The sequence below is a fragment of the Sesamum indicum genome, linkage group LG10 (genome assembly GCF_026168435.1).
Source record: "Sesamum indicum cultivar Baizhima isolate 11 linkage group LG10, ASM2616843v1, whole genome shotgun sequence".
In the NCBI taxonomy this organism is placed as follows: domain Eukaryota; kingdom Viridiplantae; phylum Streptophyta; class Magnoliopsida; order Lamiales; family Pedaliaceae; genus Sesamum; species Sesamum indicum.
In genome coordinates, this window is record NC_142666.1 from 11,333,876 (window position 1) to 11,360,812 (window position 26,937).

Here is a 26,937-nt window from a genome sequence, read left to right on the forward strand (position 1 = left end):
CCTCGAGATTACCAAATCATAACATTATCATGACCCCAGATGAGAGAGGAGGGGAAACACCATGCATACTAGTCCCTTCACCCCTCTCATTTTGTTGCTCTTGCTGTTTATTTTTTCTTTCTTTCTCTCATTAAAGACCTAGAGTCTTTAGCATTGTTCTTGTGTAGTTTTCAGGCCTACTAGTGAAAATACCATCATGATGGCCGGCGAAACCATTGACTGATGTACTTCAGCTAGAGTAAGTGGGGCCCTTAACTAATAAATGATAACAAATGAATATTATGTCGTGGATTGATTTACAGTTGTGAGTATGTATTACTGCTTATATCTAATATTGCTTATGACGAATGACTGTTGTCGGTGTGCTGCATGTACATGAATCTTTGTTTGTGTATATATATAGACTGATCAGCTATACTTATTGAGTAGGCAGCTCATTCATTGCCACGTACTTTTCAGGAAATAGGTCACACTGATTAGCCACATTGGACTTTAAGCGGTGCCGTCGTCTTTATTAGGTGGGTCAGCCATGACATCTGAAGCCAGAGTTTTTGATTGTTGGGTTATTAATATTCTGGTCTTTTATCGGGATTTATGTTTAAAGTTGTGGATGATTTTCCTTGAGTATGTACATGAGAAAATGTAGTGAGTGTAAATATAACTTTTGGTGGTATATATTATCTTTTGTGATATATAATATTATATTGACGAATTAGAATTTATTTTACGGTTTGAAAGAGAATTATTTATAGAATGAGTTTTGATTAAAGTAAAGATGAAATAGTGATAATTAGATGTAGCGAGTAGGGGGTGCTACAGCAACAATGACATGACAGTAAGGATAACCCACAAGCTGAAACATGCCACAACTGCAAAACTTCTCCTTGAGGTAAACCATGTGGTTTTGCATAAAATGCATTACCTCGTATTTATCTTCCCCTCCCCAAGAAGGAAAGCGGTTTCTACTCTCCAGTCTTTGCACTTCAGTTTTCTTCATGATATTAAGACAAACAACCCCCTCGTATTTTTCCATCCCCTCTCTTTTCACTTGAATTCTTCCCATGAACTTCTTCCTTATCCGTTCAAACATCTAAATTATTGGTAATTCTCTTGCCTCCAGGATAATATGATTGAAAGATTCGTTCATGTTATTCACAAGCACATTACACTTTGTCTTAGTTGGGAAGAAACATTTTGCCCAATGTACTGGAGGTATTTCAGCCAACCATTCGTATGGTGTTTGTTCAACATCTTTTTTTGGGTGCATTTTTTCAATCTCAGTCATTGTTTTTAAGTGTTGATTAACACTGTAAGTTGATGCAGCTTTCCAAAACATTTTTTTTCAGTTGTTGCCCTTTAAATTTTTCTTTAAAATTATTGTACATGTGCCTCAAACAGAATCTGTGTTCAGCCCCAGGTGCCAGTTCAACAATGGCCTCTAGTAACCCCTTCTGCCTATCTGAAATGAAGGCACATCCCCTCTTATTTTGTGACCCTATATCTCTAAGCAAAAGGTTCAAAAACCACTCCCAACTATCATATTTTTCAACCTCTACATACGCAACAACAATTAGATAAATGTTGTCATTTGGATCCTTCCCAATAGCAGCCAACAACTCCCCTTTAAATAACCTCTTCAGAAAGCACCCATCCAACCCAATTAATGGTCTCCACCCCTCAATGAAACCATCTCTCATGCCTCTCAAGCAAAAATACATTCTTTGTAAAACAGGTAGATTCACTTCTTTGTTCAGCTTCATTATTAAAGAGCTCCTAGGATTATGTTTGACTATTGTATGACAGTAGTCATAAAGTCTTGCATAGTCTCTTTCACATCACATGTTACCAATTTGAGAGCATGTTTTTTGGCTCTATAAACTTTATGAGTTGAAGCGTTAATCTGTAATTCTCTTCTGACTTTGTTCTTCAATGATTGAAGAGACTCATTTGGATTGTCTTTTACAAACTTTTCAATTACTTTACCAATTTACTTATAATTGGCTTGCTTATTTTCAAATTTACGTGCACAGGTATGTTCTCCCTTAATAGACTTTATCTGAAATGTTGTGGATTTCATGATTGAAGATGCCCTCAACTTCCAATTACACCCATTTTTACAAGTTGCAACTATCAAGTGTTTTTCATTCTTCACCAAACTTCAAATCCCATCCCCTCCTCACAGCCCAATCCCGCAGCACATCCCTAAATTTGGCTCTTGTCTCAAACTTCATACCTACTGTCAAATCTACTTCAGCCATATTCATCATCTCATCCCACACTGGACACCCATCTCCCTCATTACCCAACTCTTCATCCTCACAATCAGTAAACCTCTGTCCATCTCCCCTACTAGTCCCTTCACCCCTCTCATTTTGTTGCTCTTGCTGTTTTTTTTTTCTTTCTTTCTCTCATTAAAGACCTAGAGTCTTTAGCATTGTTCTTGTGTAGTTTTCAGGCCTACTAGTGAAAATATCATCATCCTATGGACCCTCTAAATCCTCTAACATCCATGAAGGGCAATCAGAACTAATGATGAATCAGAATTTGACTCATCATTTTCTACCTCTCTCTCAACCCCTACTTCCTCACCCTCTACACCCTTATTGTCACCATCAGCCCCATCCTCAACCCCTACACCCTCATTATCACCCTCAGCCCCTTCCTCAACCCTTACTTCTTCACCTTCTACTCTCTCATTGTCACCCTCAGTCCCATCCTCCACCCCTACACCCTAATTTTCACCCTCAACCCCTACTTCTTCACCCTCTACTATCTCATTGTCACCCTCAGCCCCATCCTCCACCCCTACACCCTCATTTTCACCCTTAGCCCCTTCTTCACCCTCTATTCTCTCATTGCCACCCTCAGACCCATCCTCCACCCCTACACCCTCATTTTCACCCTCAGCCCCTTCCTTAATCCCTACTCCCTCAAAAACAAATCTTGCACTCTCATTTTCAGCCTCAATCCCTTCCTCATTCCCTGTTTGTTCAACATTATATTGTAATAGTGGCACATAATTTTCACAATAAAGGACATTACCACTAACATCTGTAGACAACAAAGGGCCTGCTTTTTCTTCAATGTAAATTGATATAACATTACAACCTTTATAGTCTCTTAATAACTCTCTAATATACCCTCATCCCCTTCTAACTTCTTTATAGACATTTGTAATGTTAGTTGAGGAAATGAATAATAAATTACTACATTACTACCCTTGCCCCCAGCTTTAGTGTATATTGTTATCAGGTTATCATAGAATAATCTTTCTTTATCAACTCCTGGAAAAAAGACAGTATATCCCCCAACATATCTAATGGTTGGTACCCATTCTATGACCCCACCTAACCACAGAAAAAAGTCTGCATAGTCTCCCAAAACCATTCTCTGCAAATTAATTAAGAAATTAATTTAGTCATAACATATAAAATTAACAAGAAGTATTACAGAAACTGTAAAAATTTCTATGATTAGCCATTATTACAAATTTAAAATAATAGTAAATAAATATTAAGTATGCAAGGTGACTCACGGTACAAATGCAAATAAGTTTGTTCGTGTGAATAAATCTCATCCAACAAAAACTACAACAATTATAAACCAACTCCACCAGCCACATGTTCTCTGTAAACTTGTATTATGTATTGATTGCACATCTCCACCACCCTACAACTCTTTCTCCAAGCACATTCGCACCAAAGAAATTGAAAGTGTAAACATTTATTGAAAACAATTAACACACCCATCAAGGCATCTCTTCTCGAAACTTGAAAGATATGCATTTATTTGATGAATAAAACAATATCACAGTATTAATATCAGATTCTGAAAACAACAAATAGAATACCAAATAAAAAGTTCGCATATATATATATATATATATATATATATACCAAACAGAGAGAAAGAGGACATGGATTCTAGAATAGCAAATGGAATACCAAATAAAAATAGAAAAATTTCTGTAAACTCTGCAAGAATTACAACAATTTCTCAGAAAACATAAAAACATTTAAACTTACCGGTTCTTCTTCAACAACACGAACGAACTCTCCTCTCCTCGAGCACAAACCCTAAATCTAACTTACAAAATCTAAATCAGTATTTTTCGTTCTATTTAGGGTAAAGAAACACAAGTTTTTTAATCAAATTCCCTCGTTTTCTCCCTCTCAATCGCAAACCCACAAAACCCTAGTTTTTTTACTTTGGTAATTCTAGTCTCGCTGTAACTCTTTCTCTCTCTTCGAATTCACTCTTTGACTGTAGTCAAAGAGCAGTAAAGACAGCAAGGTTATAACGGTCAAATTAGGAAGAAAAATGACGTCGTTAGTGCTCATTTTGAAAAAGGGCACGTGAGCTGACTAAAACAAAACAGGAGGGGGGTTTTAGCCTAATCTAAAAACAGGGAGTGCTTTTTGCATATTTTTTAAAACACAGGGGGGTTTTATCCATTTTTTCCTACTCGAGCCTTACACAGCGTACCTCGGATCACTCACCGATGGTCCTGTATGGGGACCGACAACAGCAGTTGGGAGATATGTTTCGATTTGATAATTATCTTACCCTCTCACCAGAACTCATTCCTAGTGTGTAGAGCGTTTGGCAGCATAAGATAGTTGGCATATCGATGTATGCGATGACTCAAAAACTAAAAGCTTTGAAACCAATTTTTCGAGAATAGAGGAGGAATAAAGGTGATTTATCGCACAATGTGCAGTTAGCTAAGGGTTTTCTTGAAGCAGCACAAATCCTGGTCAGCTCGAACAGACAGGAGGACTTGTTCTTATACCTAGAGCATTGTTGTCGAATGGTTTTGGCCAAGGCGGCGAAGCTAGAGCAAATCATGCTTCGTTAGAGAGCTAAAATGGAGTGGATGAAGGGGGGGTGACCAATGCTCCATGGTTTTTTTTCACAAGATTGCGCAACGAAGGACAGCAAGGAGAATCTTGCAAATTAACGATGAACACGGAGTCACCCATATGGAGCAGTAGGCAGTGGTAAATGAATTTGTCTCCTTCTTCCAAAACCTGCTAGGAGGAGAGAGACGACGGGATGTAGTTGATATCCGGTTCCTTAGACCATGGGCATGACATTTGCTGACAGACGACGAGGCCAACTCTGTCTTATTACCTTTCACCCCGGTTGATGTTAAACAGGTAGTGTTTGATATTGCTGAGGATAAAGCGTCGGGGCCCGATGGGTACTCATCAGGTTTCTTTAAAGCGGCATGGCCGATGTGGGACAAGAGGTAAGGGAAGCGGTGTTGGATTTCTTTAATACCGGGAGGCTCTTGAAACAAATCAACACCACTTTGCTGGTAGTTATACCGAAGGTTCACTCCCTAATGTCCATAAGTGATTTTCGACCCATTTCTTGATGTAATGTGCTTTATAAGATTACAGCCAAAATCATTGTCCAACGATTGAGTGTGGTTTTGGACAAACTCATTAGCCCCTGCCAAACAGCATTTGTGCCTAACAGAAGTATCAGTGATAATATCATGCTAGCCTAGGAATTCTTTTCGGGATACAACCAGACACGCCTTCCTCCCAGATGTGCGCTGAAAGTGGATATTAGAAAGGCGTATGATACGATTGAGTGGGACTTTCTGTCTGCTGTTCTTGAGCTATTTGGGTTCCCGAACATATTTACCAGGTGGATTGAGGAATGTGTCACTACAACATCTTTCTCAATCGGGCTCAATGGAAAGCCCCATGGATTCTTCACGGGAGCTAGAGGGCTACGATAGGGTGATCCTCTTTCATCGTACTTATTTGTGCTCGTCATGGAGGTGCTACACTTGGGTTTTCTCCAGTTGATTGATCAAAAAGGTCCTTTTACGTTTCACTGGAAATGCAAAGCAGCGCGTGTGTTCCAGCTTCGGTTCGCTGACGACCTACTATTGTTAAGCAAGACTGACATTACATCCATCGGAGTTTTCAAAATGGGACTTGATCGATTTGCTGGATGGTCAGAGCTGAAGCTGAACGTCCAAAAGAGTCATCTTATCATCTCAGGGTCAACACAGGGACTTAGAGAAGATATGCTGACTTTACTTGGGTTCCAGGAAGGGCAACTGCCAATGAGGTACCTTGGTCTTCCTCTCCTATTTTCTAAATTGTCTTTTTCGGATTGCCAACTGTTATTGATAAAAATTGACCAACATGTTGCTGGGTGGGAGGGGCTTGCACTTTCATATGCCGGAAGAGTGTAAATTCTAAAATCTGTGCTCACATCACTTAGTGTTTATTGGGCCTCTGCATTCATTTTGTCGAAGAAAATCATCAAAGAAATTGAGAAAAGACTACGAGCTTTCTTATGGAAAGGAACAGGGAACAGTGGATACGCAAAGGTAGCATGGAATGACGTGTGTCGGCCTGTTGAGGAGGGAGGCCAAGGAATCAGGGATGTTGCTACATTGAATCAGGCATTAATGAGTAAGAAACTATGTGATGTAATCCGATGCGAGAGGACATCAATTTGGGTGGACTGGTTGTACGCTAGTCGGTTACAAGACACCTCTGTTTGGACAGTACGCGATGATAGGGGTTCATAGGGTTGGAGGAAATTGCTACGTCTTCGAAGTTACATTCGCCCAGTGGTGGATTACTGTATTGGAGATGGAACGAGTTTCTATATATGGCAGGATCCATGGCACCCTCTTGGATCACTTATTGATAGATTCCCGCGCGCTCTGAACCTATTGGGACTGGATTTGTCGACCAAGCTTAGCTCGATCATTTGTGGAGGTGAATGGCGATGGCCCACTATCACGGATTTTGAGTGCCTCAAAATAACTCATGTACTACCTCCAATCCATGGAGAAGCAGACATTATTATTTGGAGAGTGGAACCCTCAACTAAGGCCCTTACTAGATTATTTGATCCACCAGGAACGAAAGTAGACTGGGCTTCCCTACTTTTGGGCTCCTGTAAGATCCCTCGTCACCTCTTCATTTTATGGATGGCAATTCTTGGCAAACTCCCAACGACGGACAAACCATGGCTATCTCATCTCGGTGATTGTGTCTTGTGTGATGGGGCGATGGAGAATCATACTCACCTTTTCTTCCAATGCCGATATAGTAGACGGTGCCTTTCCGAGATCCGCAAATTGGTTCGCTTCCCATGGCCCAACCGAGATTGGGCAAATGACATTGATTGGGCAGCACGAAAATGGAGGGGCAAGCACATTGTCAACTTTGCTTATAGAGCATTGCTAGCTTCTTGTGTTTACCATATTTGGAGGGAGAGGAATCTAAGACGATTCGAGCATCAACAAAGAACAGCGACCACTTTGGCCTCCTTGATTGTTAATGATGTAAAGCAGATGATACTTAGTATTAATCTAGCTTACTCGGTTAGCACATGTGACTATGGCGTATCCTATGATTTGTCACGGGAGAAACCAACTCATGAACATAGTGTTGTACTATTTTTATTTAGTTAATGAAATTTATATTTACCCAAAAAAAATATATTTTCAGAAATATGACTAAAGAGTGATCATAACTTACAATCATATGAATCAATCCGTTGACCTCTAAAATAAATAACAATAGCAATATTGTTTTGCTATGCCATCTTTTCACAACAAAATAAAATATATATATATATATATATATAAAAACTTGAGTTAATAACATTTATAACAAAAACAACCAAATGTATAAATATAAAAAAAAATTAGTGAAAGGAACTTACTATGCTAGTTTTGATTGTAAAAATCCTCGATTGAAAATGTCAAATAAAATAAAATAGAATTTTGGGTCAAATGCACTTTCCACCCCTAAAGTATACATAAAATCGTCATATATACCCCTTCAAACTATAAAATATAACAAACTCCCTCATAATATGGACCAAAAATTTTATAACAAAAATACCCTTATTGTTTGCACCCTCTAAAATATGTTTATTATAGTCATCACCAAAAAACGTAATCTGAATTATTATAACTTTTTATTTAAAATAAATATTATCCAAAATTTATAATTTTTGTAATTAGTATGAAAATTTGAAAGGGAGGAGCGTATGAGATGAAAATCTCACGTACGGTTCTGGAACGGAGATTCCTATTGATTAACCCAAGAGGGAATGGAAGTTGGGAATTGGATTTGAAATGAAATGGGTCAATTTTTGAGTCAGGCCGATTCAAATTATTTCAACGTGTTATGTTTTATTTCTTATTTTATTTATTTTTTGCACAAAAAAACTTTTTGAATTCCCGGTAGAAAGAGATTTCCCTAAAGAAAACGCTTTTGAAGAATGAGCTGGCGACTCATAGGCAGTGGCTTGGTCCTGGACAATTAGACATCCAACCCGTAATCGCAACGACCCAATTGCAAGAGCGGAGCTCTACCAACTGAGCTATATCCCCCCGAGCTCTATAAATTTTCAATTCATTTATTTTATATAATTTCTAAAAGATTTACACAACTTTTATTTTGTATTGTTATATATAGTGAAGTTTTTTTCTAGAGGAATTGTCAACATCATCTAAAAAATTATTTTGAACATTTATGTATACGTACTATAAAATATGCTACTTTGTTGATATAATTAATCTATAATATTTTATTATTTTATGAGTGATGATATGCTATATTTTAAATATTTGTGCATGTAATTTAATATAAAATATATAAGTTACATAATATTTTATTATTTTTTATGAGTGATGTGTTTGCAAACCAGTTGGGGAAGGGGGCCAAGAATTAAAGATATTGATATTCTCAACCGAGCCCTAATGACAATGAAACTATGTGATGTCATTAGATGTGATCGAACGTCTATTTGGGTTGAGTGGCTACAACTCGGACGACTACGAAATAATTCCATTTGGACAGTTAACGAGAAGGGAGGATCGTGGGGTTGGAGAAAGCTGCTTCGTCTACGCAGACTTATCCAACCAATAGTGGAGTTTCATATTGGTGATGGTAGGACCTTCTCTCTTTGGAAGGATCCATGGCATCACCTTGGACCCCTGATCACTAGATTTCCAAAAGGACCGAGATTACTTGGGCTAGACGATTCCACCAAGCTCCATACGGTTATTGATGAGGGCTAATGGCACTGGCCCGTCATCACAGATTTGGAATGCCTTCGAATTATCTATACATTACCCCAGATTCATGAAGGAGATGATAGAATCATTTGGCATTTTCTGGATGGGCGACCCACCGCCCAAGCTCTTTACCGACTTGTCAGCCCGACTGGACCGAAAGTAGACTGGTCTTCACTACTTTCGGGTTCGTTTAAAGATTCCACGGCATACTTTTATCTTATGGATGGATATTTAGGAAAAATTACTAACGACGGACGAACCATGGCTCACACACATGGGAGGATGTATACTTTGTGATGAGGATGCAGTTGAGACACATTCTCATTTATTCTTCCAATGCCGCTTCAGCAGAAGATGCCTTTCAGCAATACGAGAAATTATTCGATTCGGCTGGCCCAATCGAGCATGGGCAACGAATGTGGAATGGGCAGCGAGAAAATGGTGAGGGAAGCATATCATCAATGCTGCATACCGAGCGTTACTTGGATCATTCGTTTACCACTTATGGCGTGAAAGAAACTGCAGACGGTTCCAACAAACTGAGCATACGGCAAATGTATTGGCTTCTTTCATTACCGACGATGTTAGGCAGGGAATTTTGAGTATTAATCTCTCTAGTTCCATTAGTACATGTGCTCTCTATAGACTATGGCGTATCCCTTGGCTTGTCGAGGGGTAACCAATTCACTGTTGTACTGTACTATTTCTACATAATGAAACTTACCTTTACTCAAAAAAAATATTTTATGAGTGATGATGGATTCTTCTTAAGCTTATCATACAATATTGCTGTATCTTGGGCAAGGTTCTTATAGTATGGCCTATATAATTCAAACTACTATATTTTAAATATTTATGCATGTAATTTAATATAAAAATTATAAGTTATATAATATACTTTTTTATAAAATTAAATTGAGCTTGTAAATAATTTTTTTTGTAAAATATATTTTCATATTGAACTTGTTAATTTTTTTTTTTATGTAGTATATAGTTTATATAAAGCTATACATTTTGAACATTATTGTTTAAATAAAAATTTGAGTAAAAAATTTAAAATTACTAAAAGTAGTTTTGAGAGAAATTTTTTAATTAAATATACTTAAAAAGTGAAACAAAAAATATAAAAATAAGTTGAAAGGGTGTTTTGTTCTGTCAACACTAAATTATTTTTTTACGGGGACTTTTGTTATAATAAACATAATTCAGGGGTCAAAATGTATAATAAAAATTTTATAATTTTGTAAAAGGTTTATTAGCGGTAAGATGGTCACATGGTAAAACATCTTTCAACTCTCTCCTCTTTCTCTCTCTCTCTCTCTAGGGTTTTGTTTTTCATTGATTGCACGAAAAATTCCCTAATTGGTCGTATCTATTCGATCGAAATGGTAAGCAAATGCGCGTTCCTGATTTCCAATTAGCTTATACGCTATTGTTGGCTTACCCATTTTGTATCTCGTGCTGTGATTTATCGAATGTTTTGGTTTAATTTTGTAGGAAAATGGAGGCGGAGATTTGGAGGCGAAAATTGAGATGTTGCTGAATGTGGAAAAGCAGATGAGGCAAGTGGGTGATGTTGCAGGTACGAGGAAGGCCGTCACACCTCTAGCAATTCTTCTTCTCACACCTCAAACAATACCCCTCATTTTCTCCCTCCAAGAAAGCCAAAGCCGGCGAAGGAGAGACGCCGCAGTTCCGTTCTCCCACCGCCAAAATACCCTCACCCAATCCCACCATCACACCATTTCCCTTCTCCTCTGTTCACTTCTTCGAGGAAAACAGTTAAAGAAAGCAGGTGAAGTTCATGGTGGTATGGCCGACTCAAAGGTTCGAATGTGATGGTACGGCAGCACCCGCGCGAGAAGCAGCTGCGGATGTGGGTACAAATCCAAGAAAGGAAAACCCCGCTGGTAAAAACCCTTAAACCACCGTTTTCTCCCCATCATCAAACCCCACCGACACTCACATGGTGAAACCCTCTCCCTTCATTTCTTTTTTCTTGTGTTCATTTCTCACCCAAAAAAATAGAGTAAAGAAAACCAAGAAAAGCAGAGGGGATCAGAGCGAGGAGGAGGCCTCAAATTATGGTATTGCGAAATGTTACTGCTGTTTGAACAATCCTTCTTGGCCCAATATTTTCTCATTGTTCATATATTGATAGATAAAGAAGGAATACTGGAATACTCTCTGTTGATGTCCTAAGTTTGCTCTCACTTCCTTGCTTGCAAACACCTTCTCCCTCCATCTTACATGTCATCTTTATCTTGCTTTCTAGTGCTTCTTTTATTTAATTTTTGCTTTGACAATCCTAATGTGTTTAACTTGCTCTATTATAATATCATATTGTCAGTAATTTTCTTCTACTTAAAATTAGAAAAATGTTGCTAAGGATTGTTGGAATAGTTTACATCTGAATTTGATGAATGTCTTCTTCTAGGTTTGGGATTACACTGGTTTTGGATACACATTAACAAAGAAATACTAGGGTAAGCACAATTCTGCGGCTGTCTCCTTCCGTGATGAAACCTGTAATGTTCACAGATAATCTTGTTTGTGGTTTTCATTTAGGTGTGTTGTGGAGAATAAAGTGCTTCATAGATCTTTATTATCATGCTTCATAGGCCTTTCCCTCATTTTTTTTTTCTTTTTTTCGTTTAATCCGTAATACCCAAACCTGAGGGTATGTGTCTGTATAATTATCCCGTAATCTTCCTTTGTTATTCCAGCTCTTAAGATGTGACAATTTGTAAGACATGAACATTTATCTAAATCATGAGCGTTCCATGGTTGCTCAGGTGTCATTGCTAAGAGGATATAAATCAGACAGGAGACCTGCAAGCTCGACAATGATGGCAATTCTGGATGGCTTTCAGAAGGCATATTCCGTTGATTTCAGACCACTCAATGTACTGCGCGCTGCTGCATTCCAAGGGGCTCATTATATTTCACCATTGAAAAGGCAAATAATCTTGTATGCATCTGGTGAGCAGAGATTTCCGCTTTTCTTATGACTTGTAACAGTTAACTTTCAGAACCATGCTAGTTCTTTTTGAATGATGAATTCTATTACATGAAATTTTAATGGAAGCCACCTTTTCTTTTATGATGTTTGGTCCCCTTGACCTGTCCAAATCCAAATTTCATCCCTCTTTATCTTCTAATTCAAGAACCAGCTTCAATTTCTGATGGTTTTAAGGGCCTTCACAGTTTATCATTGTTGGTTATTACCACGAACAGTTCAGTCTCCTTTCCAAGTTGAATACATTCATCATCTAATACCATATTGTGAGTGAGAGGCTGTTTCTGCTGTTTGACAATCCTCAAATTAGGATTTTCTGTACAGTTTGGTCTTATGTAGACGCTATTCGTGATATTCCTGTATTTAGTCAGTTTGGGTAATATTGAAGCTGATGAGCTTCTGCTCAAATATTGTTTAATTTTGTGGAGCTTTGTGAGTACATGTATCATGAATGATTATGGTACTCAAGATTGATTTATGATCAGCTACCCCCAAAATACTTTCATTTTTTTTTTCTCGAAAACATTCAACTTGTTAATAGATCTGAAACTTATGCGAACTGATTCATTAGTTCATTGGTAGTGCTAGCTATTCTTTTGAGTGGATGGGTGGGCTGGTCCTCGTCCTACGTTTATCTTTTTAATGTTGTTCAAGGGTTGAAGGAGTATAATATTTGGGCATCGAGATTGGGTGGTATTAAGTTAAGCACTAGTAGCACAATGACATTGGGAGGAGAATAAATGGAACATAAGTATTGTCAAAATCTTTTAGGTACCTTTGAGGACTTACCATGCTGGCGATCAATATAACAAAGGACGACGGTCTTGTTTATAAGAGTGTCACTTTTGGCTGTGTTTGTGTGTATGTAATGATTCATGTTGTTCTTAGATGTATGATGCCCTTATAAGTTCATGATTGATGGTTGGTTAAGGCTTCGTCTTAACAACTAATCTTTTTAAGCAATGCATTGGTTGTTCATATATATATATGTGTGTGTAGACATTTGCCATATCTAATGCATTTATCAACGCCTTTGTGTTAAAATGTTTCTGGACCACATAGGTAACCAAGCTTGAGAAATGGTCCAAGAAGGCGGTAGAGCTTGAGGATTCATGAAGACTTTAGACGTAAGTTCTATTTGTAATTTATTTATCCAACAATGGCGAATGATGCACAGTACACTAATTCCTCTTGTGAACATGCAGTTTGGTTGTGGAATTTCAAAATTATTTGTTTGTCTTATGTCTTCATGCATGCTGGATGCGAATGGAAGGTGTATGAGGTGGCAAAGACGGTCTTTGAAAACAATGACGCAGAAACTAGAAAGTCTTTGCAAAGTGATAATGGTGGTAAAAAGTTGATCATTTTCTTGGCTTTCACTCTTCATTTCATCCATCAAGCATTCCTTTATATGTTTGCATTGTTATCTTGAGTTCTTGATATTTATCATCTTATGGGGTTGTGATTTTCTTTTTATCTATGGCAAGTTTGTTCCTTTGATAAATAGTGTCGGATGCTTTTTTAGTGGTTTTCAATTACTTTACTACTGTGGAGTGTGGGTGTTTCTCATCTTGTTTAATTTGGTTGTGCTTTTATGTTATCTCATTCAAGTAAACGACGTGTATTGTGTTCTTTGTGGTATATCAAGCTCTGTGAGACATTTTGTTGTCGGGATGTCTGTAATTGTTTAACATTTTAGGATTAGACTCTTGGTTCAATTGAAATTACATGAAACTTCTCATATTCTAATTTTGATTTGAACAGCCCAATTCACCTTCCAAATGAGATAAAACCATTTCAAAAGTAAAGAATTCCATGACATATATGTAGTGTTAATTAACACATAGGAACCAGAGGGTAACTTTTTTTAAAATTTTTGTTCATTTTTTTTTAACCTATCAAACTACTTTTGTTTTGTTTTCTTTTGCCAGTTACTATCAAACTACTTCCGTTTATATTACTTTTTTAGTAATTTGACAAATAAATGTGATTTAGGAAGTCATAAGATTGAGACATGAATGTGCACTAGCGTTATGTGATTGTTGCTTTGATTAACTGTGGAGTCCTTGAGGCATAATTTCATGCATTTTGAATTGCTTTGAAAGAGAGTTGGAATTTCTTTGCTTCTACTAAATCTTAGGATTCTTGTGAGATCATATTTGTTTGCTAAAACTCTACCCGATTGATCCTTATATCCCTAACATGGGACATGCATCCATTTTGAAAAATTCAAAGGCCCTTCCCCTTCCAGAAAAAAAAGAAAGAAAGAAAGAAAAGTAAGAAAAAGGAAATTACATCTACTCCGCTGGTTTAGGTCACTTAGTAACTGGGTAACTTCATCACAAATGTTGTTATTCACGTAAAACGGTGGCCGGAGCTATGAGTATGCAAAGCACTTTAGGTAAAACGTCTTTTGGTTGAGTAACCGGGTGCCTTCACCACAAGTGTTGTCATTCGCGTCAAAAGGCCAGAATGCGACGTTTTTTGGTTGAGTAACCGGGTGCCTTCACCACAAGTGTTGCCATTCGCGTCAAAAGACCGGAAAACGGCCTAAAGAACACAAGTCGCGGGCAAAAACAAAGGAAAAAAAAAGAAAAGAAAAGCCGTGACTAAAGCAAAAGGGGAAGAAAAAAGAAAAAAAATTCATTAGTTGTCAAAGAAAAGAAAGAAAATCGAAATCCGTCCCGACTAGGTAGATGTGAGGAGATAAAAGGGTATTGTGCTAGCATCGAGGATGATAACACTTTGAAATCCATAGATTTTGTGGAAGCTTGATTGTCCTCCTCTATACTTGGCAAAACGAAGTGCTGTGATGTGATTGGCCTCTTACCCTCGTTATGATAAGTTAGCATTTGTATAATGTGTTGCGGCGTTTGTGTTTTGAGATTACGTGCACATAGTATTTCATTTTGTTGGAGGCAATAACTTTAATGACATTGCGGCAGTCCTTTCTTTTCTTTATTGATTTATTAAAAAATTGTCACATTTCTTGGTGCTGAAAATTTTGTGTGTAAAATCCTCTACTTTGGCATGCCTTTTCTTATGTGACTACTATTTTTGGTTGGGAGGAGGAGGAGATAGATTCTGGCCTTGTATTTATTGTAACAATATTTAAATTCTATATTATTATAGTTTTCTTTAATCTTAATGAATTATTCCCTTTAGATTGCCATCCCAGCAGGGTGAGGGTGCAAGTTCAGTATATAGCAGTAGTGCATCTTACATGACCGCCCCTTAAAAGGAAAATGTATGTGCTTGCATGTATGAGTTAAAGAAGCCTACCATGGTGCATATAGACAAGTATTATAAATTTTTCACTTCTAATCTATACTGGCCCATGAATGCGGTTTATCCAGGTATGTGAGGTTGGGAATCATTGTTAACTAATAATTGAAAATAAAATCAGATTCCTTTTTTGTGTTCCATCTTCTGTTAAACTCTTTAATGAAGTTCATCAGATATCTTTCAGTTACATTTGCTACACTTGGTGAGAACACCAGATGATGTCCCTGGATGTGCTTCTTAGTGCTGGTGTTCCGTGGTGCAGGTGACTATTTATATGCTATCATATCATCTTTATCATTTCTCCCCTACACTCTTATGCAGAACCCATTCATTAGTTCATTGGTAGTGCGAGTTATTCTTTTGAGGGGCTAGGTGTGTTAGTGCTCTCCTGCATTTATCTTTTTATGCACTTGAAGTGTTGAAGGAGTAAAATTCAAGTCCATACTCGACAATAGATATTGGGTGGTATTGAGTTATGAGCTCACAGCAAGGTGTTTTAAATGGAAAAAAGATTACATCATGAGAAGAATATATGGAACATAAGTACTGTAAAAATCTTTTAGGTACCTTTGAGGACTTAGCATTCTGCTAGGGATTTTCTTATCCATTGAAAATCAACAGATACAATTAGATACCATCATTTGTTAATATTAGGTCTGTGTTACTTTTTGTTGTTCTGCGTCTTTAATGATTTAAACTTTGATTGCATTGTAAGTCACTCTCTTAAATCAATGTTTTTCTTGACCACTGGTGCAAAAAGCTCGAGAATTTGTTGTCACTTCCCAAGAGCTTATCACTCGGGGTTCAGTCCTGGTAAGTCACTTGTACTGGCTTAATTCCTATCGATATTTATTGATCTATCTAGAGAAGTTATTTAATATCAATATCTGAAATTAAAGTGCTTATTCTGTTTATTCGATCTTATTATTGTTTTAGGATATTATTGTGGAGATGTTGCTGATATGGCTAATACTGAATCGTCGAGTGTTGCAAGAGAAGCTGCAATACATAGTGCAGCTATTAGGTGTCCTCCAATGGTGTCTCGCTTCCAGTTATCATATGATCTTGCAGTCTCGTTATGTTCTAGGTTTGTTTTCTTTTCTTATGTGTGATCCTCTTCTGGTATCACGCAGAAATGGTCTCTTGGAAATTTAGTATTTTACTGGCATTCCTTTTCTTGTGATGCCCCTGTGCAGAAACCTATGGTAAGATAATAATTATTATTTAAAATTGAAATATATGCAAATAATTGCTTCATTTATGTAATATATGACTTTTGATGACAATTGGAATGTGTCGCGCTGTAGAATGATGCATGTTAGTTGGAGCTAAATGAAGGTAATTTGGTGGATATCTCTAAGTCATAAAGTATCAGAGCATTTTAGAGGATGCTTGATGGTTTTGATTTTTTGAGTGGAATAATGCAATATACTAAAATTGTCTACAACAGTGGACATACTGTCCCCATATTCTTTTACGATTCCTTTCTCGAATTATGATATGCCTGTTGCTATGTAAATTGTTGAACTTATGTACATGAGCATGCAATTGCAATCTCTGGGATTTTTGCATCTAACTATTTGGACAATGCTCTGGTCCGTTGTTGTGGGATGGGAAGTTTGATGCTACATTTAGGATATTCTATACAGTTTGGTCTTCTGTAGACGTTATTAGTGATATTACTTTTTTTTAGTCAGTTTGGGTAAGATTGAAAGTGATAAGCTCGTGCTCAAGTATTGTTTCATTTAGTAATTTACTGAGTTGTGAAGCTCTGTGAGTACATGTATCATGAATGATTATGCTAGTCAAGATTGGTTTATGATCAGCTACCCCCAGAACCCTTCTATTGCATTTGGTCTCTGAAATATGCAACTTGTTAATAGATCTAGATCTGAAACTTTCAAATAATTAAGCAGGCTGTTCAATTTGAGAATTGGAGTTCGTTGGTTACTGAACGAGGTTCTTTCTTATTTACTTTGTTATTTAAATAGGATAATATGGTAGAGAAATTTCTGTTTTTCCTGCGCCAAAGGGACAAATAATGACATGGAAGGAGTCTTTACTTGATACAGCTACCTATAGTTGGGTATGCTTGTTTTACAATGTTCCTAAAACGGGCGTGTTCTTTTTCAGGTAGGAGATGTGGCATTGTCCATATTTTACAGTATGGTAGCCCCTCATTCAAATATAGATGATGCTAGAGAGATTGTTACACCAACCCCCAGAGTAAAGAGGATCTTGTGCACGTTGTCTTCCACATATTGCACAAGTAATATTTTTAAGTGCCTGTCCTTCTATTGGTTGTCTGTGCTCTTGTCCCAAATTGGCACTGAAAAAATCTACTCATACTTATTAGAATAAAAAATTGCTAAAAAAACATAAAGTTATGCTTATTATTGTATCTTTTGTTTATTTACCTGGAGAGCCTGAAAAATGTAAAGGTTGATATGTGGTTTCAAATAAGTTCCATCAACCTTTGTCCTCAAATATTTGAGATTTTCAATCTGGCAGTTCTATGATTGTATTCGCTTAGGGATAGTAAGTCGAGGATTATGTTGATGGATATGCGAGGGTGGGGTACAGCATTTCCGACTTCTGTTAAAAGAGTTCTCTACGTACTAAATTTTGCTTGTACGTAGATCTGGTACAAGTTGGTTCAAAAGAATTATGAAGGGCTGTTCATTTTGTTTTTCCCTTCCCTCAATCTTTACTCGCTTCAACGAGCAGGCCATTCTTTCACGTATATAAAGCACTGGGCCCTTAAAGCATTCCTTTGGTTATGAGCTTGGTACATAAAAGATTGATGTGTGCAACATAGAGTAAAATAGGATCAGAGCTTTATCCTACAATAAATCGGTTGCCTTGCAAGCCATTTAAAATGGGAGTCAGTTGTCCGGTACTTATCGTCACATGAGATGCACATTGGAGACTGATTGAGCAAACAATTGTAGAAGGGTCACTGGAACTGTTGCACCTCTTTAAACTAAGATATAGTTTCCATGTAATATGCACTTAGGATATCAGCGTGTACTTGTATCCTTAAACTCCTGGTGTTTTAAAGATGCAACTTTTCATATTCTCTTGTGATGGTAATTATTTTATAACACTGTCACTTTGGAAGTGGGGTAACTTTTGTTCCTTTCTTTGCCTTCCACAGAGGTTTGAGATGTTTTCGTTATTTTTTCTTTTGTTTTTAAGCTGAACTATGCAGTGGCTGGATGGTGGCTCCATCAATATGCACATTGTTTCTGGTGAACCGACTATTGTTGATGCTGCTGCTGCTCTGCTGAAAGCTATAGTTACTAGGAACCCAAAAGCAATGATCCGATTATACATTACAGGCGCATTTTATTTTGCTCTGGCTTTACCCTGGTTCTAATCTTCTTTCAATTGCCCAACTCTTCTCAGTGACTCATGTTTATCAAGCTTTTCATGGTGGTGAGGAAGCTGCAATTTCCTCTTCTCTACCTTTGGCGAAATGAAGTGTTTTGGGCGGCCTCTTACCTGAGTCATTGCTTTATGTACTGGAACGTAGCGGCCCAGTTGCTTTTGCCGCAGCAATGGTTTCTGATTCTGACACTCCTGAGATTATTTGGACACACAAGATGCGAGCAGAAAATCTGATCCGTCAGGTAGTCTGCAACTGGAGTTTGCTACTTGTCTTTCACCCCAAGCATCTTTTGTTAACATTTAGTACTTACATTCTAAAACATGGTGGTACTTGAGTCATCCTCAATGCAAATAAGTGCTGCATTTAACTCTCAGTTTTATTTGATTAAGTTCTTCAGCATCTTGGTGATTTCCCTCAGAAATTGTCACAGCATTGTCATTCCTTATATGACTATCCTCCAATGCCACCAGTGACATATCCAGAGCTGAAAGATGAAATGTGGTGTCATCGTTATTACTCGAAACTTATGTGATGAAATTAGATTTCCTAATTGGCTATTGTTGAACATGTTGAGTTTTTGCAATCATTGCTAGTAATGTGGAGAGAAGAGTTAACTCGAAGGCCAATGGACCTTTCTGAAGAAGAAGCTTGCAAGATACTAGAGATTTCCATTGATGAAGTATCCAGAGACGACGCCCCTAAGAAACCAAGTTTTGAGTCAGTTGAGGAGATACCTAATATATCAAAGTAGATTGAGTATATTGATGAGGAAAAGCTCAAGAGACAGTATAGGAAACTTGCAATGAAGTATCATCCAAACAAAAATCCTGAAGAGAGGGAGAAGTTTCTTGCAGTGCAGAAAGCTTATGAGTGCTTGCAGGTATGCCAAATTCCTTGATCCTGTGTGAGGATCTGTCGTTACTCATTAAAAACGGAGACTATATGATTAAGCTTGAGAAAAAAAAAGAACATATAGACAAGGGATCTTATAAGCTGCCAGATCTTATTTCAAATGAATCAGTCGACTTGTTTAGACGTCGTTTTCACAATTAAGCTGTTTATTTGACTGGTAGAAAGTGCTCTAAAGTTATTTATGCTGTCAAGATGAGCCAAATGCTTTTTTACACATATAAATGGATATCAGTATTGGTTTTAAATATATCTTGGAACTAGGAAGGACACGGGACTATATATATATATTTAATTCTTAGATATGATACTACCTCAATTTAAGGTGTGGACCAAGAAATAAATTTAAATATATAAATTTAAGTGGCTTTTGCGGAAGAGTGAAAATGTAAATCATAGGTCTTTCCTATGAGGTTTGGTCTACTTATGTTTCCATTTGGTTTTGTTGCCTCCATCTAATATTTCATTCTGCAATCAGTAAACTTCTTGGAATATGATCAGCAAAGTTGGATAGAATTCCTAAGTTGAACCCTACGTATGAGGGTTTTTATGAGGCATGTCTTTGGCCGGAATGCAATCCTCTTTAATTGGTTGTATTTCTTCATATTTGAGTTCCATGTTTCATATTTTCTTTTTAGTGATCTACTGCTTTCTTATTCCTCTTCCTTAGGTGACCATGCAAGGATTGCAAGGTCCCCAGACTTGGAGGTTGTTGCTTCTCTTAAAGGGCCAGTGTATTCTATATAGGCGATATGGGAATGTATTGATGCCATTCAAATATGCTGGATATCCTATGCTCTTAAGTGCCATTACAGTGGACAAGGATGATAACAATTTTCTTTCCTCTGATCGAGCACATCTTCTAGTTGCATCCTCGGAGCTTGTTTGGTTGATGTAAATTCATCATCTGCCTTTAATTTCCATATCATTCCTCTTTAGATAAGTACTTTGTGAATGTACTTTTGCTTATGCTATTTTCACATATTTAACTTTCAGGTGCGAGTCTTCACCATTCAATGGTGAAGAGCTTGTGAGAGATGGTGGAATACCTCTTCTTGCAACACTCCTTTCCCGTTGCATGTGTGTGGTCCAACCAACAACTCCTGCCACTGAACCGTCCGCTACTATTGTTGATAGCATAATGCGAACCTTTTCAGTTTTGAGTCAGTTTGGAAGTGCGAGAACTGAGATGCTCGAGTTTTCAGGATTAGTTGATGACATTGTTCATTACACTGAACTTGAGCTTGTTCCTGCTGCTATTGATGCTGCCCTGCAGACCATTGCTCACCTTTCTATCTCCTCTGAAATTCAAAATGCCCTTCTGAAGGCTGGTGTACTGTGGTAAGATAGATCATTATATTGTTATGATTATGCTTTCATCAGTTTTCTAGCATGAGATTCTAGTTTCTGGAAGTTTGCAGAACATTACTGTTTCTGTTATGGATTTCTTGACCGTACTTTTATATTTATTGCTTAACCTGGCTCCAAGTGACATATTGCTCAGTGACTTAGCTTCTATTCGTTCATTACTTTTCACTCTTTTGCCCATATAATTCTTCGTAGCTCATATATGGATATTGAATAATGAAATTACCCATATTGGTCTATTTATAATGCTCTTTGTGCTCATGTGGATGACTTTGTTGCTGGTATTTTCTCTGTGTCTGTCTGAGCTTGTATAGAAAGCTTATTTGCTTGTGAAGGTGGTCATATTTTTATTTTTTTAAATTGAACAAATGTCGGAACTCTAGTGTTGAAGATGCTTTGTGGTGACTATTCTTTGAATGGCAGAATGTACTTTTTCTACATGAAGTGTGAACACTTAAGCTTTATGAACAATATGAATTTTGAAGCCACTGCATCAGCTGGCACATGACTGTTACATCTTACAAAAACCACTCCGATGTTTCTCAAAAAACTGCCGTACCTTGATGTTATAGTTTTCTCTTGTGGTCTGTTACTTGAATCGAGGTCCCTTTACAAACTTGAGGGTTCATAGAGTTAATGTTTATTTGTTCGGTACCTTTTGTCGAGTCAATTTGCTTGCGAAGAGAGTCCAACTTTTATTTTAAAATTGAACAAAATCTTGGAACTATTGTGTTGAAGGTACTTTATGGTGACTATTCTTTGAAAGACAAAATTTCATTATTCTACAGCACTGTGGAAGTTTATGGTTTATGAACATTGTGAACTTGAAGGTCTCTGGATCAGCTGCCATGTGCCTGTTATATCTTAAAAACCACTCCACTGTTGCAAACTGCTTTATGGTCTTTCTCAGGTGGATTATTTTGGTTGAATCCAGGTCCATTTTAGGAACTTGTGGTTTTATAGGGTCACTTTTTGTTTGTTCAGGTACCTTATACCATTGTTGCTCCAATATGATTCGACGGCAGAGGAATCAGATAAGACAGATGCACATGGTGTTGGAACTAGCGGTCAAATAGCAAAAAAAATACATGCTGTAAAAGCATCTCATGCCTTGTCAAGGCTTAGTGGTTTGGTTGACGAGGAGATCCCGACACCCTACAATCAGGCTGCAGCTGATGCCCTTAGAGCTTTACTAACCCCTAAACTTGCAAGCATGCTGAAAAATAAATTAGCAAAAGACCTCCTATTCACATTAAACTCAAACTTGGAGTCCCCTGAGGTAAATGCTGCAGATTTTGCATTTTGACAAAGAAAAAACATATTAGGTGCTACTTGAGCATTGCCTCATCTTCTTGCATCAGTATCTGCATATTTTCTTTGAATGTTGTGAAACTCAGAGCAGTATAACAGGGCAGGCTTCTTAACATACCTTTTCTGTTATGTAGGCAATACTTGCTTCTTTCTTCTTTTGTAAGTACTTTGTTGGTTCTATTAGATGTAGATAACTGAGGGAAAAAAGAGAGGAAAGCAATATGTTCTACATGTTTGTGTTATTAAAAGGTTTCAAATTTACGTCCTTAGATCTTCTTGGCTTTAACTACTTGGTATGTAGTTGTCATGAAGATTCTATAACTGATTCAAGTTTTATTTTTTTTTTCTTTTCCCGGTTTACTTTTCTACTAGCAAATCCGGGTGTGGTGGTGGCATGGATGTTTTCTGGACGTTCTGCATTTAAATCTAGAGAACTCAATTATCCTTTGAACTGTCTTTTGCACTGAACATAGTATTTAATTCAAAGAATCTCTTGTGGTTTCTCATCTAACATATGTTATGGTACTCATCGCATGTGCAACTTCTTCAAATTTGTCGTGTAGCCCTCTAATTTATAGTTCTTTCTTTTTCTTTGTTTTTTGTCTTCCATGTTTCTTTTAAACTCTTTTAATGAAGTTCATCACATAATTTTCTTTCAGTTACATTTGCTACACGTGGTGAGAAGACCACGGTGATGTTCCCGGAAGTACTTTAGTATTGGTGTTCCGTGGTGCAGGTGGCTATTTATATGCTATCATATCATTTTTATCATTTGTCCCCCAATGTTTTGTGTTGCTGGGTTCTCATTTTCTTGGACTTTTGAGTAATTGGAGCCTATTTCTTCATTGTTTTTGTTGCTCTGTTTTAATTTATCTAGTAATAATAGCGTTTGTGTTCTACCACCTTGCATATTTGCTTCTTTGCTGTTGAAACTCTGTTGTTGTTCTCCATTTTCAACTTTCTTTTTTCACAGCATATATAGTCAACTAATATATCGTAGAACTCTTGTAAAGTTAATCTGCTCCTGTGGTAGAGATTGTGTTCTTGCTTGAGTGCTTGGACTCACGTTGAAGTAACTTCCTCCTCGCTTGTACAACTCTTTGACAGCAAAGAATTGGCAGGTGATGAATACAGTTGTTGAACAAAACCTTCCAGCCAAAAAGGTGAGAATAGATCCATCCTCATACACTCTCATTTTTTATTTAAAAGGGTATATAATTGAAATAATACATAAGTGGCGTTCACACTTTTATTATAGTATAATATAATAATATATATAACTGTAAATGAAAAGCATACTAAGTTATTGTGTCTATTATAAATTTGTGAATGATTAGTTATTATATTTCTTCATTTATGACTGTCGTTAAATAATTTTATAATTAATTTTTAGTTTTTAATTTATTCGCATAGGATAATGGAGATAGTATTTGTCTTTTTTTATATTTCTTCTTTTTTGTGATGACAATTATATCTTTTTCTTACAATAATAGATTGTTAAATTATGTATAGTAACTTTGTAATTAGTTAATTTATGTAAAATCAAGTTAGTAGTTGAATTCTAACTTGGATGTTATATGGTAATTGGATTCAATGGAAATGGTTTATAAGCAAATTATATTGCACCAATAAGAATTATTTATGATTTATTATATATTAAAAATTATTTATAATGAGAAAGTCACCATTATTTTATTTATTTTATATTTGTTTCACTTATTAATTAAATTTCTTATTTTATTTGTCGTGTTGTGGGAAAAAAATATTTTAGAATTGATGGAATGAATTGGAGTAAAATTTTAATTGATTATTTAATTTAAAGATTAATTAAGAATTTAATGATTTAGAAATTACATATTACTTGAAAAACTATTAAGTGGACCAAATATTTTAATGCAGTATATATGTTAAGTAGTAAGACATCAATTATCTATAGGTTTGTTTTACACACACACACACACACACATATATATATATAATTGTATTTGTTGTCATTATTTATGGTTTAATGATTTTGAATTTTAATGTTTATAAATTTTTACAAGTTTGGTTTGAAATTTGACCAAATTTGTAAGAATTTATAAACGTTAAAGATCAAAAATCACATCAGTGGCTAAATAAGTCAAAATTAATCTTATATGTAAATATTTGGAACCACGTGACCATGACACTTATTTGTACTTTCTGAATTTTAAAATAATTATTTTTAAAAAAATTGTCTACATGAATATTATATTATACAATTATATTTTCTTATATTATGTATAATTTATTATAGAAATAAAAAAATATTTATTTGCGTACTTAGAATAAGAAAATTAAATTAAGTGTACATAAATTGTTTATAATTATATTAATATTTTATGATTTATTGTACTAATAATATTTTCATACTATTATATTGTTATATATAGGGTACATTATATTTATGGTCCCTTTTTGTTTTATTTTCTGTGTACCAATATTATAGGGAAAATTACATATTTTTGATTTCTTAATGTTGTCGTATAATAGGACTTTTAAAGAATCTACGTGCCTTATATAATTATATTTGTTATATCATTTATGAATTACCTTTATTCCAAATTAGATAGATATTTATTCACTTTATTAGGCAATAAAAAGAATAATTGAATTTATTGTACAAAATAAATAAATAGTCCATATGGTTACTATATTTGTAATTATAATTAAATTTATTGTATTTATAATTCTTATGTAGGGTTAGGAGTTAGGATATAAAATAATGGTCTTATAACTGATATTAGAAAATTAGAATTACGTCAGTTAATTATTTTTTTTGGGGATATGTCATATATTTATATATAGGATGATGTTAATATTATTATATTTTTATTTTTATAAGTTTTTTATCAATATTTTTTGACCAATTTCTAACGAAACAAGGGTTAAGCCTAAAACGATGAAAGTTTCAGTGTGTGTAATTTAGAACTTTTTGGAGGAAAATATAATTTTTTATTTTTAAGTTAATCCTAAATTTATTCATTAATTATGTCAAGTTTATTTTGTTAATAAAATTTTAATGGCAACTTAGCTATTTCTTTAATTAATTTTGTTATTCATAATAATAACTAGTTAATTTTTATGGACTAGTCGTCATGTATATAATTAACATTAACATTAATGTTTATAAATTTTTATAGATTTGGTTGAAATTTGATCAAATTCGTAAGAATATGTAAACATTAGAGATCAAAAATCATATTAGATAAAACATAGTAGCTTGTGGAAAATATATAATAAAAAAAGCCAAAAATAATTTTATATGTAAATATTTTTATACTCTAAAAAAAATTAAATTTAAGATAGGATTTTAAAAAAAAATATTTACATGCTTATTATATTAAATGTTAAAATAACAAAATAAATTTTTTTCTTTTTTTTCTTGTGCACTTTCTGTACTAAAAAAAGTAATTAGTTAAACTAAGAATAATTTATGTACTACAATTGTCTACTTACATATTAAATAATTATCTATGTTATATTGTTTATTAATTACTATTATAATCATATTGTTCATATTATTATATATTTATTCGCTTTATTAGATGAAGATTGAATTTACTGTACAAAATTAAATAAATTGTCTATATATGGGTAGTTATTTTTTACACTAGTTGTTCCTTGTTTTGTCATTTTCCTTTTAATTGATTTTGTTAATTTATTATGTGGGTAGTTATTTTTTTGCACTAGTTGTTGTGGTATTTCTACATGTATATAATAAATAAATTTTATAATTTAAAAAGTAATAATTTGTTAGGTAGTAGTTTTAATAATTAAATGATATCTTTGTGTTAATTTTTAATAGAAAAAATATTAGATGGATAAGTCAGTTTTCTAATTTTATATGTAAGCTAATATTATTACTTTAAATTTTGATTTTGAATAACATCTAAAATTAAAAAAAAAAACTAATTTATTATTTATATTAAAATTAAATTTTAATTTATTAAAAAATTACAATATATGGTCAGAATTTATTATTAATGTATATAACCAAACATTACGAACATATCCTTGCTTTGGATGTTTCGTAGTACAATTAGTAAATAAAAAGATAAAATTCTTATTTTATTTATTAGAATTTGTGGTAAATACTTATTAAAATTACAAGTTCTCTAATTTTTATTAAAAAAGATAAAAGAGTCCCCCCTCGGTAGCCCTTCCCACATGATGCTAAACAAATGCCGTTTAGGTGGCACCGGCAAGATCCATCTAAGGTAAGGTCGTGTCGCGGCTGTTTCATGTTTTTCAGCTTTTTTATTAAATTATGGGCAAAAAGAATATTTATCTGGCTGGACAGTGGTCTTAAAAATTATATGAAACATAATTTACAAGGTGGCACCGGCGAGATCCATCTAAGGTAAGGTCGTGTCGCGGCTGTTTCATGTTTTTCAGTTTTTTTATTAAATTATGGGCAAAAAGAATATTTATCTGGCTGGACAGTGATCTTAAAAATTAAACATTATGAAACATAATTTTACTTGTATATTATTACGTTTCGAAAATATACTTACATGTTCTGTCAAAATTCTCCATTTACATTTTACCTTTTTCGATATG

The 26,937-nt window shown here is 35.2% G+C and overlaps 2 protein-coding genes and 1 pseudogene across 3 annotated transcripts; 2 read left to right on the forward strand and 1 right to left on the reverse strand.

Annotated features, from left to right (window-relative positions):
* Nucleotides 1–790: 790 nt before the first annotated feature.
* LOC148786649 (uncharacterized) lies at nucleotides 791–2,077 on the reverse strand (annotated as a pseudogene).
* An 11,325-nt stretch (nucleotides 2,078–13,402) lies between these two features.
* On the forward strand, nucleotides 13,403–19,002 carry LOC148786650 (lysine-specific demethylase JMJ705-like). Of its 2 annotated transcripts, XM_088886130.1 has the most exons (6): nucleotides 13,403–13,438; nucleotides 15,559–15,636; nucleotides 16,135–16,187; nucleotides 16,311–16,461; nucleotides 17,508–17,643; nucleotides 18,573–19,002. In XM_088886130.1, exons 2-5 carry the CDS (start codon nucleotides 15,590–15,592, stop codon nucleotides 17,509–17,511), a joined length of 255 nt encoding a protein of 84 aa, XP_088742256.1. In that variant the 5' UTR covers nucleotides 13,403–13,438; nucleotides 15,559–15,589; the 3' UTR covers nucleotides 17,512–17,643; nucleotides 18,573–19,002. The 2 variants fall into 2 exon arrangements, with proteins under 2 accessions (XP_088742256.1, XP_088742255.1); XM_088886129.1 differs by lacking the exon at nucleotides 13,403–13,438 and having other exon boundaries at nucleotides 15,505–15,636.
* A 321-nt stretch (nucleotides 19,003–19,323) lies between these two features.
* LOC148786651 (dnaJ homolog subfamily C GRV2-like) lies at nucleotides 19,324–22,824 on the forward strand. Its single transcript, XM_088886074.1, has 4 exons — nucleotides 19,324–19,645; nucleotides 20,345–20,568; nucleotides 20,671–21,015; nucleotides 22,027–22,824. The coding sequence occupies exons 1-4, from the start codon at nucleotides 19,568–19,570 to the stop codon at nucleotides 22,346–22,348; spliced, it is 969 nt and encodes a 322-aa protein (XP_088742200.1). The 5' UTR covers nucleotides 19,324–19,567; the 3' UTR covers nucleotides 22,349–22,824.
* Nucleotides 22,825–26,937: the final 4,113 nt, after the last annotated feature.

Bases quoted from the DNA above. Each gene is read 5' to 3' on its own strand.
- LOC148786650 (XM_088886130.1), top strand. From the start codon at position 15,590: ATGATGTCCCTGGATGTGCTTCTTAGTGCTGGTGTTCCGTGGTGCAG. The intron at 15,637-16,134 runs GTGACTATTTAT...TGGTGCAAAAAG, and splicing joins GCTGGTGTTCCGTGGTGCAG to CTCGAGAATTTGTTGTCACT. The intron at 16,188-16,310 runs GTAAGTCACTTG...TTATTGTTTTAG, and splicing joins TCACTCGGGGTTCAGTCCTG to GATATTATTGTGGAGATGTT.
- LOC148786651 (XM_088886074.1), top strand. From the start codon at position 19,568: ATGAAGTATCATCCAAACAAAAATCCTGAAGAGAGGGAGAAGTTTCTT. The intron at 20,569-20,670 runs GTAAATTCATCA...TTTAACTTTCAG, and splicing joins TCGGAGCTTGTTTGGTTGAT to GTGCGAGTCTTCACCATTCA. The intron at 21,016-22,026 runs GTAAGATAGATC...TTGTTTGTTCAG, and splicing joins CTGAAGGCTGGTGTACTGTG to GTACCTTATACCATTGTTGC.